The 20,804-nt window shown below is 42.6% G+C and overlaps 1 protein-coding gene across 2 annotated transcripts in view; it reads right to left on the bottom strand.

Annotated features, from left to right (window-relative positions):
- Window positions 1–20,804, bottom strand: part of LOC126184831 (mucolipin-3-like) — a 204,962-nt gene that overhangs the window by 148,580 nt on the left and 35,578 nt on the right. The window contains exon 1 of one of the 2 annotated variants that reach the window (XM_049927419.1): window positions 6,000–6,157. The exons of the other annotated variant lie outside the window; for it this stretch is intronic. Within the exon in view, the coding sequence (XP_049783376.1) occupies window positions 6,000–6,096 (97 nt within the window). The 5' untranslated portion in view covers window positions 6,097–6,157. Of the gene's footprint in view, window positions 1–5,999; window positions 6,158–20,804 lie in introns of those variants that run through there. 2 annotated transcript variants of the gene reach the window in all.

The following is a 20,804-nucleotide window of genomic DNA, read 5'->3' as shown; positions in this document are numbered from 1 at the left end:
GCTACCCATTCTTCTTCCACTGTATTTCATTTTGCCATTCTTGTCAATCGTACCCCAATGCTCTCCCTGAAACTGTCTACCACCTCTGGTTCTGTCAGTTTATCCAGGTCCCATCTCCTTAAGTCCCTTTTTGCAGTTTCTTCAGTTTTAATCTACAGTTCATAACCAATAGATTGTGGTCAGAGTCCACAGCTGCCCCTGGAAATGTCTTACAATTTAAAACCTGGTTCCTAAATCTCTGTCTTACCATTCTATAATCTATCTGAAACCTTCCAGTATCTCCAGGCCTCTTCCATGTATACAACCTTCTTTTATTATTCTTGAACCAAGTGTTAGCTATGATTAAGTTATGCTCTGTGCAAAATTCTACCAGGTGGCTTCCTCTTCCATTCCTTACCCCCATTCCATGTTCACCTACTACGTTTCCTTCTCTTCCTTTTCCTACTATCAAATTCCAGTCACCCATGACTATTAAATTTTCGTCTCTCTTCACTACCTGAATAATTTCTTTTATTGCATCATATACTTCATCAATTTCTTCATCGTCTGCGGAGCTAGTTGGCATATAAACTTTTACTACTGTGGTAAGCATGGGATTCGTATCTATCTTGGCCACAATAATGCGTTCATTACGCTGTTTGTAGTAGTTTACCCACATTCCTATTTTTTTAAATTCATTATTAAAACTACTCCTGCATTACCCCTATTTGATTTTGTATTTATAACCTGTATTCACCTAACCAGAAGTCTTGTTCCTCCTGCCACCAAACATCACTAATTCCCACTATATCTAACTTTAACCTAATCTTTTCCACTTTTAAATTTTCTAACCTACCTGCCCGATTAAGGGATCGGGCATTCCACGCTCCAACCTGTAGAATGCCAGTTTTCTTTCTCCTGATAGCAACGTCCTCCTGAGTAGTCCCCGCCCGGAAATCCGAATGGGGGACTATTTTACCTCTGGAATATTTTACCCAAGAGGACGCCATCATTTAACCATACGGTAAAGCTGCATGCCCTTGGGAAAAATCGCGGCTGTAGTTTCCCCTTGCTTCCAGCCATTCGCAGTACCAGCATGGCAAGGACGTTTTGGTTAGTGTTACAAGGCCAGATGCCAGATCAGTCAATCATCCAGACTGTTGCCCCTGCAACTACCGAAAAGGCTGCTGCCCCTCTTCAGGAACTACACATTTGTCTGGCCTCTCAACAGATACCCCTCTGTTTTGGTTGCACCTATGGTACGGCTATCTGTATCACTGAGGCATGCAAGCCTCCCCACCAATGGCGAGGTCCATGGTTCATGTGGGGGAGCTCGAACGTAAAAAAAAAGGGCATTCCAGCAGGAAGTGGCGGACAGTTAAAATTTGGGCGAAATGCATACAAAGTGGTGGGGCAGTGCCACTGAGCAAATGACGGTGGCTAAAAAGGCAGTGCCCAATACGCAGCTGAGTTAAAATAATCTCCTCCTGGCGGGAAGCCCGAGAGGGGGTCGTCAAAGGTGCTGGGAGAGGCTTAATAAGCCAAAGCTTATTCCCATGAAGGGAGGACCATTGGCAATGGCAAACGGACACCACCTCCAGACAGAGGGCAACACAGGGGTCATCGGACAGAATATAGGTACTTGGACTGAGGTACCATGTCTGCAGCCTTGCTTCCTGGCAGATCGACATGACCAGGGACACACAGAAACATGACATTGTCTCCAGCAAGGGTGAGCAAGTGACAGTTTTCCTGGACCTGCTGCACCAAGAGATGAGCAGTGTACAGCACAGAGAGACTTTGGAGGGCACTGAGTGAGTCTGAGCAGAGAACAAGTGGGAAGGCTGTGTTGCCGGATGTACTCTGTGGCCTGATACAAGATGAAAAGCTCGACTGTAAATACTGAGGAGTGTGCCGGATCCAAAACCGAAAGATACGGGTGCCAATGATGAAGGCACACCCGACCCCATGGTCAGTCAGAGAGCCATCAGTGTGTACGAAGGTACTATCTCTAAGTTCCATGTGAAGGTCTTGAAACTGAAGGTGATAGACCGAGGCTGGAGTAGTGTCCTCAGGAAGCGAATGAAGGCCTAGGGGGAACATGGGCTGCTTCAAGCCAAGGTGGTGAAGTGTTCACACCCATTGGGAAAGCTGCAGGTAGTGTGAAGTTAAGCTGCCGTATCAAGTGGCGAAAGCGGATTCCAGGAGGTAACAGAAGAGGGATGAGCCCCCTACTGACAATCAAAGGAATCATCAAAGAAAGAGGATCAGGAGGGGAGGCCACATATGGCAGATGGCAGACAAACGGCGTGCATACCTGCTGAGGAGAAGGTCATGGCGGTAGGACAGTGGTAGTTCAGCAGCTTCCACATACAGACTCTCAACTGGACTGGTGTAAAAGGTGCCTATGGCCAAATGGATGCCATGATGATGGATAGTGTTGAGATGGTGTAAAAGGGATAGGTGTGCAGATGCATAAACAAAGCACCCATATCAGAGTTTCAAACGGACAAGGGACCAGCACGAACCAAGGAGGGTGGTTCGATCAGCACCCCAGGCAGTACCACTGAGGACATGTAGGACATTGAGCGACTGTGTACAGTGGGCTTCCAGTTAAGAGACATGGAGTCAATCATGATTTTGACTCTCTCTGGAAGTGACTCCCCCTCAAAAGCGAGGATGAATGCCCTGGTATCAATCTTGTTGTCTGGCGAGCCTCGTCCTATCTGATGTATGAAGGAGCTTTATTTCCCCACAAGATAAATATTTTAGTGAGAAATCTTAATATTAAAAGGCATCTCCATGGAGGCAAAATAGATAATGTTAGGCCACCAATTGTGTATCAGAAAAATCATAGGCTTGGAGAAGTAAAGTTTTGAAGCTTCAGACACAATACCACCTATTTACAATGCAATGGTGATTTGGAAAGAATGTGATTCTTCATTAGCTGTTTCTGGTTTTGGGATTTGTTAGTAATGTGATACCTCACTGACAGACCAATGATGTTATTAACATGGAAGATACAATACTCAAGACATCATCAAGATGAAAACATTAGAAAACAGAAACAGAGAAACTAACAGGTCCTCCACAAGAGTAGATTTTTTAGGACTATTATTGTTATTAATATTCTCAAACATAGTATGAACTTGAAAGTATCAGGCCACAATGGAGAAATAGGGGATTTCATCAAACACTTGAGTGCAGCTTTGGAATGCACAACTTACATAAAAAGGACTGTCAAGACACATTCTTTGGCTTTGCCAATTCACAATCAAATTGTCACCTTCCATCCTAGACCTCAGTCTACACTACAGTTTGGTGCATATAGCTGAATGGTCCAATTCCACTCATCTGCTTTGACCTGTGACATAACTTGTGTGACATTAAGTGCAGCACATTTGAAATGGACTGTATAGACGTCACGTTGGAGCAAGAGATGGCACATACTAGTGTGGGACATTTATGTTTCTAAACTGTTTGTGAGTGTAGTGCAGCACTGGCCAGAGAGAGAGAGAGAGAGAGAGAGAGAGAGAGAGAGAGAGAGAGAGAGAGAGAGAGAGAGAGTTTTGTTTGAGCTATATAGGTCAAATGAAATAATTGATTCCAGATGTCTCTTTTATTCAGTTTATTTTTGAGGATTTTACAGTTTTGTTTGTTTTGGAATTGTGATGTTATTCTTATTGTTGTACATTTAGCATGTCCCCACCATAAACCACCTAGTTTCCATGGTTGTCCTGTTAGTTTCATTTTATCGCTGGAGTGAAATATTTAATAACATTTACAGCTTTGTTTGCATGTGTATTTAGTGACGTTATGGTTACCACATACATGGAAACAGGAGCATCTGCCAACTTCATTGTGTCACAGCTCAAAGCAGACAGGCAGAATCTGAATTTTCGGTATTGCCATCCAGTGTTACTGCATCATCATAAAAACCTATACAGATGTAGTATACAACACAATACAAAACAAAACAAAACATTGTTCCTCTCAATGGATCACTATCTCCACTAGATCCATAGAAGTCTAGTAAAGATCATAATCAGAGCTACTACTCACAAGCATTAAACCACATGTTATAAATAAAATACACAACCAAGATGTACAACTGCAACATATCAACAAAAAGATCCTGAAGGCTAGCTATGTAACATATGATTTCACACGTCAAAGAATATATCATAAGTCTTGCTGTCCACTAGCCCTAAAATCCGCTTGTAATTGCATTAAGCCTTGATTCACTGATCACACTGCTATGCACAGGTGTATGGTAATTTGGACTGTCATGTACCATCGAAAAAATACATGCCACAGAACTAATGGAAAATTGACTGGCAGTGTTTTCTTAAGCTGCAGAAATGAATGTAACTTGCAGAAAACTAAAAAATCAACTTGTTAGGCATTTGGAGCAATCCAAGGAAAGTTAATACAAATACAAATCCAGGATGTTTTAGTCTATATTAGTGACTAAAATGGTGTCCCATTTGCAGTATTCAAACTTAACTTTAAAGTTTTCATTTATGCTATAACGTCATCTTAAAACTAAACAAGACTACAAACACAATAATTTGTGTGACACAGTTTCTTTGGATTTAACGTACTGTTGTGGAGTAATTCAACAAAGTACACAGCCTGCAAACTACTTCTCAACTGTTCTGTTCCCTCCTCCTGAGGTTGGAGAAGTCAAGATTTCAGGCAACTAGTGTCACATGCTAATTTACTCGCAACCTTAATAGTGAAAAATGAAAGTATAGAACTGTACCATTGTTAAATGCCATGATTTATTTCACTGTGCTGTTTTCAAGTTAAAAGGTATGTACAGCAATTCCTGGTCCATTACAGGAGCTCTGACTCCATGGCAAAGAAAGTACACTCAATACTAAGTTATCGCTACCAAATGTTGGCTTCATCCCATAATGTAATACTGATAGGCCTATGCTTGTGATGTCATACATACACAAAGAGAAAGAGAGCAAAACAATGACAATATTTCTTTTGGCTTTAGGTAAGTTTATGGCATGGAGGTTGCAGTGACTGACTGACTGGTAACAGAGCCCAAGGTACAGGTTATGCTGAAAGGTGACAATCTGATTATGAGTTGGCAAAAACAATCAACATCGATACAACAATCCAGTTGTTAGATACTGATCTGGAGCATAGCTCAAGGTCTAGGTTAGGTCGGAATGTGACTGTTTGATAGTGATTTTGCAAAGTGGTACTGGAACTTCAGTTAATCCAAAAGCAAGCTCACTATGCACAGTGTTTCATATCTCAGGAGGTTGATTCAATCTACCATTATTGGATGTAGGTTTTCAGCCATGATGGAATGTTGTAGAATGTGAAATGCGGCCACAAAAATGAGAAAGCAAAACACTTGCCCTATTTATTTTCCCTACATATTTTTTTCGGAGTGAAAGTTTTACTAACAGACTAATCTGTAGGGTAGCGGGAGGTCTAGATTAGGTTGGAAGGCAAATCCAGTGAATGTCATGCGACTTATTTTTGTGTGTGTATGAGAAGGGTAGGAAACGGGGAAGAGGTGGGGGATATAATCAGAGAACGTTAATTCCCCAGTACTTCACTTTAAATACTGAAGAATTCGAGATATTACTTATCACTTAGTTAGCCTATACACAATAGCAAACAAATACGATTCGTCGATGTTTACGTCAGGTGAGACATGTCTGCTATTTACGGTATTACGAAAATATTGTGTAAATGGTTTTGTGTTCCATAGGTTTGTTTCCTGAGGCTGGAAATTCGTCTACATACTGCACATGAGATACAGAAGTCCTATTGACACTTCACGAAGTTGAGGATCATGTAACACATATTCACATGTGATGACACGAATGACACTTCTAATATTCCATTTCTAAATGTAGTGGCAACACAGTAACGTACAATGAGATTAAGAACAAGTATCAACAATCAACCGATAGAAGCTAAAGTTCTCTCGAGCACCACTCAAATTCTAGAAAGGCTAATTACCCCAATTTTTTACAGTAATCACTTACGTATCCTGTTAACCTCCACAGTAGGGCTTTCACTACGCACACAGTTCCCTTCATTGCGGTGTGAACATTCACTCGCTGTCACTTCAGCGGACAGCATTCTTACCACTGCATTTGTAGTATCAACACTACATTTGACAATTGCGGTTCTGGGTCAAAGATCCACATTTGCGAAGATATGATCATTATCAGCTGAAACCTTCGACCATAAATCTATGGTCGAAGGCTGAAACAGACTATACGGGGAAAAAACAATCGAAGGTTGATATACAGCAAATAGTTCAGAATTAAGATCGGCTACAGCAAATTCAGCCGTGCGCAAGAACTGTAGGACGTCATGGGTAGAGGCAACCGATTAGAAAATTAGCTAAATATTCGCACATATGAAACAAAAAACGTAACTGTTTAAGGCTCTTTTAGTTTACGACAAAACTGGAAAAATGAGTTTTTATTTAGCACATTCACTTTAAGATCAGTTCATACTGGCAGTCACGTCACTTCATGTCGCGTCAAAACATTTCACAAAGGGTTTCAAATGGCGGCATTTACACAAGCCGTCAACGGACCGTCACCTCAAGTCAGGGTTTCTCGGGAAATAAGTTTTGACTGTTTCGTCATATGCTGCCATCTGAAGTTAACCCATTTACACCGCCCTCATGCATGTTTTAGTAGTGGAGGTTGTACTTCTTTCTATTTTTAATCTTAATTTTACCATTGTGCTTTGCTGTTGTGGCAAATTGCAAATGTTACATGACGACTTGGATATTTTCTTCACTGAGCGTCATTCCGCAGGTGAGATCAGGTATGTGAAACGAAAAATTATTTAGAGTTTACAATAACTTAACAGAGCTGACATCCACACTGTATGTAAATGACAATTTGATGGAACAGTTTTCATTAAATAATTTTTATGTGAAAAAATTAGTGTGGTGGTGTAAGCTGTCGCCAGGACACCGGTCGGCAAAGATGCAGCAAGAAGATTGATAGTAGGTGCTGGATCATGTGCGCCTATCAGGAGAGAAGCCAAAGACAGACTCGCAAGCAACATGCTGGCAACGCCCTCTCGACCGTAAGTATTTAGATCGCCGCCGCGGACCGGAGGGCTTATCGCTGTATCCCTCCCTCTCTCCACCTCCACACCCTCCAACCCCTTCATCAGGGAAATTTCCAGCACTTCCCCTTCCCGGATGTTGAACTTCACTGTGACATCTACCCTTCCTACCACCTGTAGCCTGGCCTTGTCCCCCATCCTATCCCCCTTTCTCTCCCCTCCTCCCTTTCCCTTCTCCCTTGCCCCCCCTCCCCCCTGCGAATCCTCACATTTTTTATTCATTATCAAGTGTGCTGCATTAGTGTTGTGTTTGGTGGCGTTATACAGTGTCATTTAGTGATGTGGTTTTAATTGTGTGCTCGACCTGTATATAGTCCATGATCGTTCGCGTGCTTGTTATACTGTGGCCGACTTTGAACTTATTTTTACCTCCAGTGCTTTTTAAGTGTTCTTCAAATTGCCAGCTGTGCTCTTTTAACTTTATGTCGACTTTTTAACTGCCCCCAGCGAATGTCCCCATACTAGTGTGTATTTTACCTTCCATCATCTCCATTTACAGTGTTTTATGTCCCCCTTTTTATCCCCCTTTGATATAACAGTTCACCTTTCTGTATTTTTTTTTTTTTTTTTTTTTTTTGTAAAGACCTTTAGCTGAAAAGCGGTGGACTGTGCCATTGCCAGCCATCCCCTGCCCTTCTACATCTACATATATACTCCGCTAGCCACCAAGCGGTGTGTGGCGGAGGGCACAATTCGCACCAAAATCATATTTCCCCCCCCCCCCCCCCCTCTGTTCCACTCGCGGATCGTGCGAGGGAAAAACGACTGTCTGAACGCCTCAGTATGAGCTCTAATTTCCCTTATCTTTGAATGGTGATCACTGCGCGATTTGAAAGTTTGTGCCCTTGTGGGACACGGGAATGACATTACAATAAAGGAAAAAAAAAACAGAGGGCTCAGTCTCAGTCAGTAGCTCAGTCTCAGTCTCTCAGACACTTGCTTAGTCACTAGCTCAGTCACTATTCTAGTTGGCTTCTATCAGTACATTGCTACCAGATTAGTGTACATAGCAGGACTTGTACTTTACCCATAGTGATACTAAAGTTTGTTATGGCTAGAATACCTATCCAGTCTGTAAGAGGACTATCACAGAAGAGCTTGGACTCTCTTAAAGATAAGTAGCTTCATGTTTATGTAAATAAACAACCCTGTTAATGTGTTGTGCAGTTGTACTGTAGAAAGAGCTCAATGGCCACCATACAACATCCGCTCCCTTTTTTCCTATGGTACAAGACTCTGCAGTTAGTTCTAAAGGAGGATAAAAAATACAGTTGTTTGTCATGTTGTAAGAACACTACCACTTACATATAAAACACATACAAAAATTATCGAAATGATAATTTTCATTTTATTATACACAACCAACAAATCAACATTCAAACACATTAGCAATATCACCTATCGATTATTCGATTATGTCACTCCCACAGTATTCTCATTTATAAGAAAAAAACAATAAGGTAAACAGGCCCTATTAATAAAGCTCACCTCTAATTCAAACACATAGAAATACCTTAGACACATCTCCCATTTTGATCTAGTCACTACTCTGCCTATATCATTAGCTTCAATACCCTCAAATCTCTGTTTTCTCTGGATGTTTTTCTTCCTCTTCCATCCTCCCTCTACACCATGTATCTTGCCGCTTATAGCCCTCGAGATCTTAATCCCTTGTGAGCTGTCTGTACTCCTGCTGTTGTCCCATCGTTGTAATTACGGCCATCTTCAATTTATATCAGCATCACGTCACTAACACCATCAGCAACACCAGGAATGAAGTATCACAGCACCATCATCTCCACCAGCAATAGCTCAAGTATCACCATCTTCTGACAACATATATCCCCATTTACAGCACTTGCAAATTGTAAAATTAATGAACATGACGTGAGTTAAAGTACTAAATCACGTAACAGCCAGTTTTATGAACTAACAAATTTTGCGACTTTCTCCATATGCACTGTCTGACAAAAGAAGTTAAGTACTCAGAAGACATTGTTGAATCTCAATTTAACTTCATATATGAACACATCATTGGCAGGTATGTAAATGATTAGAGTTACAATTCTCTATGACAGCTTGAACAGCCATCAGAATGCATTAGTCTTGTTTGTGTTTAGTGTTGTTAATAGAGCTGGTAGGGTATGCACTGAGGCGACAGAAGTCATGGGATAGACATATACACATATACAGACGGCGGTAATATGGCGTATACAATATATAAAAGGGCAGTGCACTGGTAGAGCTGTGATGACGATGTTTGGTGCCCGTATTAAGTCTTAATTTTTTCAGAGTCCAATGTTTTGCACAGTCCAATCGAGCCACTGTCGCGAATGATGATGATGGTGAAATGATGAGAACAACACAAACACCCAGTCCCCAGGCAGATAAAATCCCCAACCCAGCTGGGAATCGAACCTGGGACCCTGTAATCCAGAGGCAGAAATCGTTAAGGAATTCAATGTTCTGAGATTCACACCGTCCAGAATGCATCAAGAATACCAAATTTCAGGCTTTACCTCTAGCCACAGACAACGTAGTGGTCACTGGCCTTTACTTGACGACCGAAGGCAGCAGCGTTAGCGTAGAGTTGCCAGTGGTAACAGACAAACAACACTGCACTGAAAAATCGCAGAAATCCATGTGGGATGTACAACGAATGTATCCATTAATAGAGTGTGGCAAAATTTGGCGTTAATGGACACCATAAAAACTAAAACAGTTTCAATTGGTAAGAGATGATGGTAGGTTTCGAATGTCGCGTAGACCCTACGAAACCATGGACCCAAGTTATCAACAAGGCACAGTGCAGTCTGGTGATGATTCCATAATGGTGTGGGCGGTATTTACATAGATTGGACTGTGTCCTTTGGTCGAACTGAACCCATTATTGACTGGAAATGGTCATGTTCAGTTACATGGAGTCCATTTGCAGCCATTCATGGATTTCATGTTCCCAAACAACGACGGAATTTTTATGTATGACAATGCATCCTGTCGTTGGGCCATCGAGCAAGCGATTTTGCCACCTGGATTGCCTGACATGGGCCATAATAGAGAGGTCAGTTTGGGCAAAAATTCCAGCACTGGCAACACTTCCGCAATATTACACCACGCAAAAGAAGGTCCGATACGATATTACGACATATCCCATGACTTTTGTTAGTGTATGAGGCGTGTAAATAGCGTCAGGTATTGAGTGATCACTGTGAAAGACACGAAGATACGGTGTACTCTTGTGAGACAGGGTTATCAGCAATTAACAGAGTTTATAATGGGCCTCATTGTCGGTCTCCATTATGCTGGTTGGTTGAATTGTGCTATATCCAGGTTTGTTGGGCACTCAGATGTGACAGTGGCCTAATGTTGGACTGCATAGGAACATGAAGGCAGACATACTCATTGTAAAGTTACAGCTGACCAAGTCTGATCACCACACGGGAGGATCACCGTATTCTACACCAAACAATCTTAATCCCTTTACATCTGCACCTGCCATTGGAGAAATGTGATGGACTCCCTGCAAGATTCTGTGTCTTCCACACTATTGCTCAGATCTGTTATGTAGTATCTGGACTAGAGAATTACCGACCCATGCATTATTTGCCATTTACACTACACCACAAAGGGCTGGATTTGGTGTAGTGTAGTAGTATAACTACAGCTTCATCGACCGCAGTTGGCGTGCCGTGCGCCACTCACAGCTTCGTGGGAGACAGCACATTTAAGTCTCCCACCAACACACAGCTGGACGGGCTCGCTTTTTCATCACTTTCTGTCTCCAATGAGGGGCAGCATGCATACACATCACTAAGGGACACTAAATTCACATGACCCACTGCTGGCGACTCTGGCTGACTGGGGCGTCTTTTTAAGCACCCACACACAGAGATTTGCCCCAGACTCAGTGAATCGACAGACTTATCAACCTTGGGATGGAAGACAGCTGTGAAGAAAATTACATCAACATTGCACAACGCTACTAAGCATTACTACTGTCAGTGACATTCAAGACTATTTGTTTTTGTCAAGAACATTACTCTGATGTAATATAAGTCAACACCACAGAAGGACCCTACAGCACAGCATATGTACACTTATTAGTTGTATATATTGTAAATAAAATTATAAATATGTTACCTTTTTTTATAGATGTTTGATTGTGTTTGTTGGCCACCTGAACTACCAATGCATTAGGTGTTTTAAATGGGAAGCATGGACTGTTGATGAATGGCATCACACTGTGTTCAGAATGAATTGCACTTCTGAACTACACTGGATGACTATCACCAGTGAGTGTGGTGGCGACCTGATAAGATATCCCATTCTTGCAATGTTTTGGAGAGGCACAGTAGTGTTACTCTTAGCATCATGGTGTGTGGGAAATATCAGGTATGACTTCAGGTCACAGCTAGTAGTGACTGTGGAAACTCTGCCAGCACAACATTATGTCACAGATATCCTGTGTCCTCATGTGTTACCTCTCATGCATCAGTATACATTATGATGATGTTTTGATTGTGGGGTGCACAACTGCGTGATTATCAGCGCCTGTACAAATTCCCAACCTTTACTCAGTCCCATCTCCCCACTTTCAGGAATGATGATGAAATGATGAGGACAACAGAAACATCCAATCACCTTGAGCCAGGTGAAAATCCCTGACCCCACTGGGAATCGAACCTGGGACCCTGTGGCATCAGTATAGAGGTAATTTCAACAGGACAGTCCTTGCCCACACATGAAATGTGTCTCTATGAACTTTCAGTATGATGGTAAGCTACTCATGTGGCCAGCAAGGTCCTCATATCTGTTCCCAGTGGAACATGTGTGGAACTAGCTTGGATGTCAATTCTCTCCCAGAACCAGCATCCAGGATATCAATGAACTGTTACAACAATTCTGGACCAGCTTGCTCAGGAGAGGATACAATGGCTTAATGACATCGTTCCCAACCAAATCAGTAAATGCTTCCAGTCCAGAGTGGGTGCAACGTCATACTGATATGTGTGCTCATATTGCCAAGTTATTTATAAATCTGACTCCATATCGTAATCACTGATATAACATCACATACCCTCATTTCGTTTCCTCCTCTCTTTCTGAGTGCTCCACTTCTTTTGTCAGATATGTAGCAATGTGTTGCAAATAAATTTTATATAGCAGAGACAGCAGCTACCAGTCTGTCTCCAAAGGGGAATGAAATTACAATAAAGAAATAAAGAAAGACAATGCTTTTAAATATTTGGTTGGGGCTACTTGTAGACGACATTGTGGTATACATAGTGTTCAGATTGTTATAAAACTGATGGAAAATGCAGGAATATTTGAACGAAGTCAGCGCTTGGTACAAGGAGAAGCAGCTGATCCTCAGCACAAATGGTTCAAATGGTTCTAAGCACTAAGGGACTTAGCATCTGAGGTCATCAGTCCCGTAGACTTAGAACTACTTAAACCTAACTAACCTAAGGACATCACACACACACCCATGCCCAATGCATGATTGGAACCTGCGACCGTAGCAGCAGCGCAGTTCCGGACTGAAGCGCCTAGAACCACTCGGCCACAACGGCCGACCCCTCAGCACAAATACGTGTGTTGTAATGTGCATAAATAGACGAAAATCTCCAGCATCTTTTGACAACATGCTTGATTAACATCACTGAAATCAGCCAAAAACCATTAATTAACTGGGTCGTCTCTTCAGAGTGAACTAAGTTCCAGCCATGAGTAAGCAGATGACATACTGATATTTATTAGAAGAATCCTAAGGAAACGTAATTCATACACAGATGAACACTCACAAAACCCACGTTTGACCAATTTTCGAATGTTGTTTATCAGTCAGCAATCGTTGGCGAATATGATCAACTACATCTACATCCATACTCCGCAAGTCACCTTAAGATGTATGGCTGTGGGTACTTACGGTACCACAAACCTTGTTCCCCATCCCCCCCGCCAACTTTCCTATTCTACTCATGAATGGCGCGTGGAAAGAACGATTGTTGCAAAGTTCCATATGACATCTAATTTCTCTGATTTTCTCGTTGCGATCGCTGCTCGAGGAATACGTGGGAAGGAAAAATGGGAAAAAAGATTAGTGTTTAACATCCTGCCGATACAAGGGTGTAAGGTCGGATTGGGGAAGGGTGGGTAGGGAAAGCGGCCATGCCGTTTCAAAGTAACTGTTGTGCTTAATGAAAATACGCTTGCTGGTAAAACAGTGCGTTCTTTACTCCGGGAGGAGACCGAGTGGATGTCATAACACATGAAATATTAGTTCACTTTATTATACATAGGTAACCAGAATTACCTGAACACTGCGCAATCCATTTCCACAGGAATGTCGTGAGTATTTACAAATGTCTCTAAATGTTGAAGTATTGCTTGATAAAACAAAATACAAATCTCTCATTCAATGTACATTTTACAATAACTTTCATGTAGGATTCTGTCTTACAAACTGATCACGCAGATGACCTGCCTGAAGACGATGCTGTTATCTTAGTCAATGATTGCAGACTGTGCTGAGCAGTACTGTGCACGGTCGTAAGTAGATGACCAGCTGGGGCAGTGTAAAGAAACATTTTTGGGCTCATTCATCAATGCGGCTTGCAGCGACTTAAAGACCCTTGTGGTTGCATTAGTATTGGGGCTAGGCCGTTTCTGCCCCAAAGTACCATTATCCAAGATAGCGGCACTGACGACATCCAAGATGGCGGCTGTGATGTCAATCAAGATGGCGGATTTTGGCGGGAAGTATGATTTTGACGGGAAAGTGCCACACCCCCCTTCGTCCAGAAAAATGGCGGGAAGTTCAAATTCCAACATGATAATCCATCACACCCCTGTTATCTCTACTAAGCGAAGAAAATGGTGGGAAAAGTACTTGTCTTTATTATTTAACCAATTTCAAACAGAGATGTTCTCCACTGGGTCTGTACTCCAACCGGCATAGTTCATATCGGTGCCACCAGAGGGCGCTCTACTTATGTCAGGTGACGACGCAAGTACTGTCATTCAAGACAGCTGCACCTGATGTATCCGCCACAAGCTCCAGAGCCCAACTGGCTTAGTTAATATTGTTGCCACCAGAGGACGCCACCGTGACGTCGGGAGACGACGCAAGTACTGGTATTCTAGATGGCCACATACAGTGTGTTCACCATGAGCTCCAGAGTAAAACTGGCGCATTTCATATCGTCACCACCAGAGGGTGCTACCATGACGTCGGTTGATGACACAAGATCCTCTGCTCTCTCTCGCACCAAGCCACCAGCCCACGGGCGTCCGACTGCTTACGTCACACACCCTCAGCCGCCACCTCCATACTTGTGCTGGAGATAGTCTTCTGTAAATATGCTAACTAAAATAACACCCACATCACTCATCTAACCTGTCAATTACCTAAGTACTTAAGTCCATTTCAGTTTTAATCATATTCAATAAGTCAATTTACAATTCCAATATTCAATGATCAAATGAGAAGTTCCACATTTTCCCACTATCAGCGTGGTGTTCATTCATGACCTAGCACACCCCACCCCTAGAATGCTGCACTGCTATTGGCTACTGCATTAGTCATGTGATACGACTTCATAGAACATAGAACTTGGAATCAATTTTCACCAATGCCACACCCACCTGGACTTGGGATCAAATAGTTAGTCTCCACCATGATCCTCAACCCAGCACCACGCCCCCTTACCGACCCATGTTGGTGGGCTAACGTGCACTAATGGACACTAACCTGTACTAACCTGCACTAACGTTCACTAACCTGTACTAATGTGTACTAATGTGCACACTGCATGACGTCATCAAAGATGGTTGGGCGAAATGATGGGAAAACAGATCTCAACACAAGTCTTTATTTTGCAGGTGGTGTCTCCACCACGAGGTTTACTGTCCAACTGACATAGTACAAATTACTGCCATCAGATGGTACTGTCATCCCTCCTATGACCTAATCCCAGATGGTGGTCTGTAGGGGCCAGAATTATGCTAAAATTACTCAGGCTGCACTAGGCTGCTGGGGAGAGTAAGGAAGGAGTTCACTCTGTTTACTTTCGAACATTTTATTTAGAGGTCGAATATATTTATCTTACTGAGGCAAAACACTCTCCATCTTATGCTTACGCTCACAATACACAGTCTGCACACATGCAAACAACTCCTAATTTACGCAAATAATTTAATTACAGACATTCATACTGCTCCTAAATAATTCAGCATAGGTATGTCTAGACACGCTCAGTACTCGTAAACTGTCCAAATAACTCTTAGCACAGCCTCCACACTTCCTTGCAAAATAAATCAATCAACGCCCGCAAGCACCCTCCGCCAACCCCTGTCCAGTAGAGGGCATAGACGTGGCCAACAACATGGCGGGGCCGTCAGCTGTCAAACCACACACAGGCACCTGCACGGTTCCCGCAAGCGGCCACATCTCATTCATACTTCATTTCTGAGAAATTCCTATCCAAATACGTGTTCACCTAGACGCCTATGATGAAGTGATCGGGCGGGAGCGATGACATATTTACAGAGCGCAAACGCTAGAATCTCGTTCGCGGGCATTTGCAGTGGACGCGGCCGTCAGCTGTCAATGTACGCACAGACGTCCATTTCGGGCCGTGCGAAGTGAAGCGGCCGCTGCCCGGGTCCCGCACGCTCCATAACAGTCCCCGAGCCGGCGTCGTCGAACACTGGTAGAAGTTGCATGCCCCTATACAGTCACGATTATACTGACGTCATAGCATTCCAAAGCATATTCACGCCAGTCTCATATTCGAGGCATCTCCAGCGCCACTTGTCTTTACCACTGAAGGCAAAATAGCACAGAGCGTGTTGACACACACGGTCAGCCACGCGTACCCGCCCCCAGCGTGGCTGACACCTCGCCATCTAAAACATCTCAATGTTATTCTTACGTCAGAGGACTTTGTGAAAAAAAAAATCAACCAAGTCCAGCTCTTCGTAATGTTATAGTGCGCCAGAAATAATAAACGCTCGCTTTCTTGTTGTCTCAGCTTGTATGCGCGAAAATTCCTATCCTTACAGAACCTGTTTACGAAAAATCGCCAAATCCTGTCTTCTTCACGGACATAACGTGATAGCCTTCCTGATCTCAACATATGCACATGATCTCACCGCTCCTATATCCCACCACAATCAATCTAGCATTCTGATTTGCTCTTATCGAATTTACCAGTCGAATTACATTCGCCGCTGGTATCAAAGCACCATCCACCTTTTCTTTCTGGGGCTTTCTATGGTTATTTTGCACAGATTGCTAAATTGCGCCGACAGTTCCCTCAATCTATACGCCCCCAAACTGTTCTTTCTTTCTACAGACGCTACAATCAGCGGTAATAAACTATTTTACATTGATCACCATTTTGCACGACAGTTAAACCCGCAAAGTTGTCTACAGATCATAAAATAAGTACAAGACTCACAAGAATATTCGAAGCCAGGAAGATATTTGTCAGGATAACTACAATTAACTATTACAATTGCTGCTACAGTCTGACACCGACAGGGAAGCACCGTCAGCCTTTTCTGTCGTTCTACAGACACGACATTCAGCGGTAATAAACTATTTTACACTGATCACCATATTGCACTGGCAACTAAACCTACACGTCATCAAGTACATACGAGACTCGCAAAGATATTGGACCAAGAAACCGATCTCCATCCCGTCAATATATCACCGAGTACCGTCTCGATCTAGTAAATATGTAATTTATATCATCCACCATGTAAAATCAACCCTTTTACATTAGCGAACCGAAGTCACTCTCAGAACTGGTGAACAAAGACAGGCTCCTTTCCTCGTCGGTACAAACGCCCTAGTGTTTCTAGTCCGGACATGTCGGCTTGCTTGCCTTTCTACACCCATCTCCAGTCTCGTCGATTACAAGAACATACTTATTTTCACGATAATATTACTTCATTATCGCCGAACTTCTCGATATCAAGCAGACGGCAGTAGCCTCCCGATCGCTCACGCAACATAATTCCTAAGATATAGACTCGAAATTATTTCTCTACGAAGCCGAAACTTTAGCTATGTGGGGCGTCCTATAGACCACTGAGTAACTAGAATAAAATAAAGTAAATTGATATTTGCACTCTCGAATACCGAAGTCGGTGATGTAACAGATTCGAGATGATCAATATTGTTTACAAGTCAACCAAGGTGTTTACCATGTCTAGAGAACAGTCAAATGTGTGTCCCGCACACCACAATCGATCTTCCCTCAACTAAATAAAGACGCCAAATGTCCAGAAGCAGTCGACCGAACTATTCACATGAGTGGGAATAACGGTCCACTGCAAACGCACCATCTTCTCGAAGTTACACTTTATCACGAAAGCTTGAAAGGGTACAGTACCGCCCGACATTGAATATAGGTACAACATACTTCAGTATTTTTGTCAGAACAACACATTTTTTTTGTAAAATAACTCAATTTCAATTAATACAGCGAAGCCGGATACCAGTGTAGGAAAGAATGACAATTTATTTATTTAATTTATCATATGTGCACTCCCACAAACAATTTATTTATTTAATTTATCATATGTGCACTCCCACAAAATAAATCCCTACATCCAGTTTGGTGAGATCTTTTGAAATGAATGAATGTATGGTCGTCTGCTAACCGCAGATAGTGAATGTGGATATATGATCATCTTTGAGTCGATCCTTTGGCCACCTTTGGTGGGACCAAAGACATGAAATTTACCAGAGCTTTGAGCGCCTGAAATGTAGCTGGCCAATAGGGCAGTAAGGTGCTCCCCCACTTCAGCAGAGGTGGAGAGGACCTCGAAAACGGCCATGTTTTAGGCACTCTGCCGCTGGATCCTGTGCTGTTAACACCTGTTTTAGTTGTGCTACGTAATGATGAAAGAGTGGAGGCATGGTATGCACGTGGAATATTTAAGAGTAGTTTGAAATAATAATTTCTCTATTTCAGGAACTTTTGTGGGGAGAATTAAATGTCAGGCAGGTAATATTAATGGGATTGTAGTAATCTTCGGAAGTGACCAACGGTCACAAAGAAACCACGTGTAGCAATAAGTTGAAATACTTCCGTGTGCTTAAGCTAAGCTGAATTACTAGCGTGTGTACAATAAGTTGAAATATTTAAGAAATAGCGTGTGTACCATAAGTTGAAATATTGAAGAAATGGCGTGTGCAGGACTTGAAATTAGAGACGAGTACTTCCACGTGGTGAGCACTGTGTGAGTCTCAATCTGTGTATGAGACAAAGGATAAGGAGAAGTACTCGCCCATGGAATCAGTTGAGGACTCGCGTGTGTGATGAATACATTAATATTACCTAGCGTGTGACGCTAGATTCAAACTCTGAGAGAGAGCAAGGTGAGTCGGCCGTCTATCCAGCAACGCCACGTGGCTTGCATTGCACAGGAAGACGTGCACTTATCTCCAGAGTTCACAGTAGGAAAGTAGAATTACAAAGTGGGGCAGTGTCGTGTGAAACTGGGATCAATATTAATTGAAGTGGGAAAGCTGAAAGTGATAATGTTGTAACCATTCTCTGTGTAGTATTTCATATTGTTGTGTGGTGTATGTCATGTAATTTGGGTATGTGTGGTTTCCATGGGTGTGTAGCGAAGTAGTTTCAAAAGATTAGTGGGTTATGCTTGTTCCTTCTGTACCGCTCGGTCTGGAGGAAAGTTTCGTGATGATGATTGTGAGAGTCGAAGTGTGAGAGATAATAAAAGATCCACCATCCTATCCAGAAAGTGCACTGTAGCGTTAATTAAATTACGAGACCATAATATAGAGATTCACTAATGTAAAGCCATGCCCACTGGGCGGAATTTCTCATATGTTATTGTTGTAGGTTATAGAATTTGTGTGTTTAGGTTAGGGAATTTATCAGAATAAATCAGTTAGTGAAAAGAAAGAGATTGGTAGACTATTCCTTCAAATTGTATGTTGTCATAATGTCCCGAATTTATAATGTGTGCGCCATTCATATTCAGTGGGATGGCCACGTGTTAATAAAAGCCGTCAAATAAAAGACAAAAAGAAAATGTGGTACTGCCAGTGCGTAGTGTACAGTCAGAGTTCTGTAAATCACTGATAGTCAGATATGCGTTTCCGTTGCGTAGTAATCATATAGGAGGATAACTTGTAACGAAGTGTGAGTACTAGAGCTAATATTACTCGTTAGATTAAGAATGAATCCACTCGCTTGGCAGACCACTCATCTTGCAGGCCTGACTGCTTGATGCCACAGTATGAGCAAGGCATGTGGGTGCCTCTCATAATTTCGACCCTGCCAGGATATTTTGCTGTTAGAATTTCCTGTTAAGATTTTTTTTTATTTTTTGGTGGAATATATTGTGATAGCGCTAAGAAGTAAATTTTTTTTCTGTTTGCGATTTCTTTCTGGATTGGTGAGGATCTTTTATTTTTTTATGTAATTAATTGCTATATCGTCCTAGGCTGGAAGATCGTGGTATAATTTTTTTTGCGTAATGTCCGTAGTAACTAGGTCGCAGTCGAAAAGTGTAGCCACCATGGAGAATAGCGATTCTGGGGTGGACGTAGCAGTGCAGCAGGAAGTAGCGGTTGACCATCTGTTAATGAGCGGGGACGGCAAACGCTCGGAAGGGGCTGAATTGTTCAGTGGACCGCTGCAAGGTGATCCTTTGAGCGGCGGGCTTTGTTCACAATCGGGGGCTTTTCCCGACGACGCGGGCGAGCCGGGACTAGGTCAGGTATGCAGTGAAAGTGCAGCTACCCTTAGCGAAGCTATGGTTTCTCAGACGAACGAGGTGAGCTCACCGAAAGTAGCAAATGACAGTGTGCTACTGCAGTTGTTACAGCAGATGAATAGAGACAATAAGGAGAGAGATAGGGAGAATAAGGAAAGATTTGAAGCAACTAAGGAAAGATTGGAAGCAAATAAGGAAAGATTGGAGGCAATGGATAAGGGGAATAAAGAGGCAATGAGGAAGCTACACACAGTTATCGATGAGCGTCTGTCCGCAGTTAATAATCGGTTAGATGAGGGGGAGAAGAATCTGGGTGCGTTGAGGCAAGTATGTGATGGCGTGAAAGAAAAAGCCAATAATTTGGAGGTACGAATAAGTGCAATAGAGAGCGATATTACAGAACATAGGGGCGTGTGGCCGGATGAGCGAATCAAAGAGATAGTGGAGGAATTACTTGCAGATAAACAAGGGGCATTAGACAGCGTGGAAGCTCAAGTCACACGGCAGGAAGTGGCGCTAAATAAACACAGGGATAAAGTTGCGGAGGTAGTGGTCAGAATGAATGCGATTAGCGCAGATGTGGAAAAGATCAGTATGAGAGGGGAAACAGGCTCTGACAGTACGCAGCGAGAGGTTTGTGCCGACCAGGAGGAGATACAGTCACTATTACAGTTTAGAGAGGCACAATTAGAAACAAATAGGAAACATAGGGAAGAACTAGCACAGTTGCAATTAGCGTGCAGAAGTGAAGGAGAAACACCACCAGGTAGACTGCAGAGGGAGAGTGAGATAAATTCAAAAAACGAAAATAGACAGAAAGAGGAAGACGAACTCAGAGATTTAGAAGAACGGTTGTGTCGGATAAAACAGGTGGCAAACCCGACTGGGTATGGTCCAAGGTCGGAAAACATAAGTGCGGAAGAAGAATGTAG

The sequence above is a fragment of the Schistocerca cancellata genome, chromosome 4 (assembly GCF_023864275.1).
Source record: "Schistocerca cancellata isolate TAMUIC-IGC-003103 chromosome 4, iqSchCanc2.1, whole genome shotgun sequence".
NCBI classification, from domain to species: domain Eukaryota; kingdom Metazoa; phylum Arthropoda; class Insecta; order Orthoptera; family Acrididae; genus Schistocerca; species Schistocerca cancellata.
This window is presented reverse-complemented; position numbering and strand designations above follow the sequence as displayed.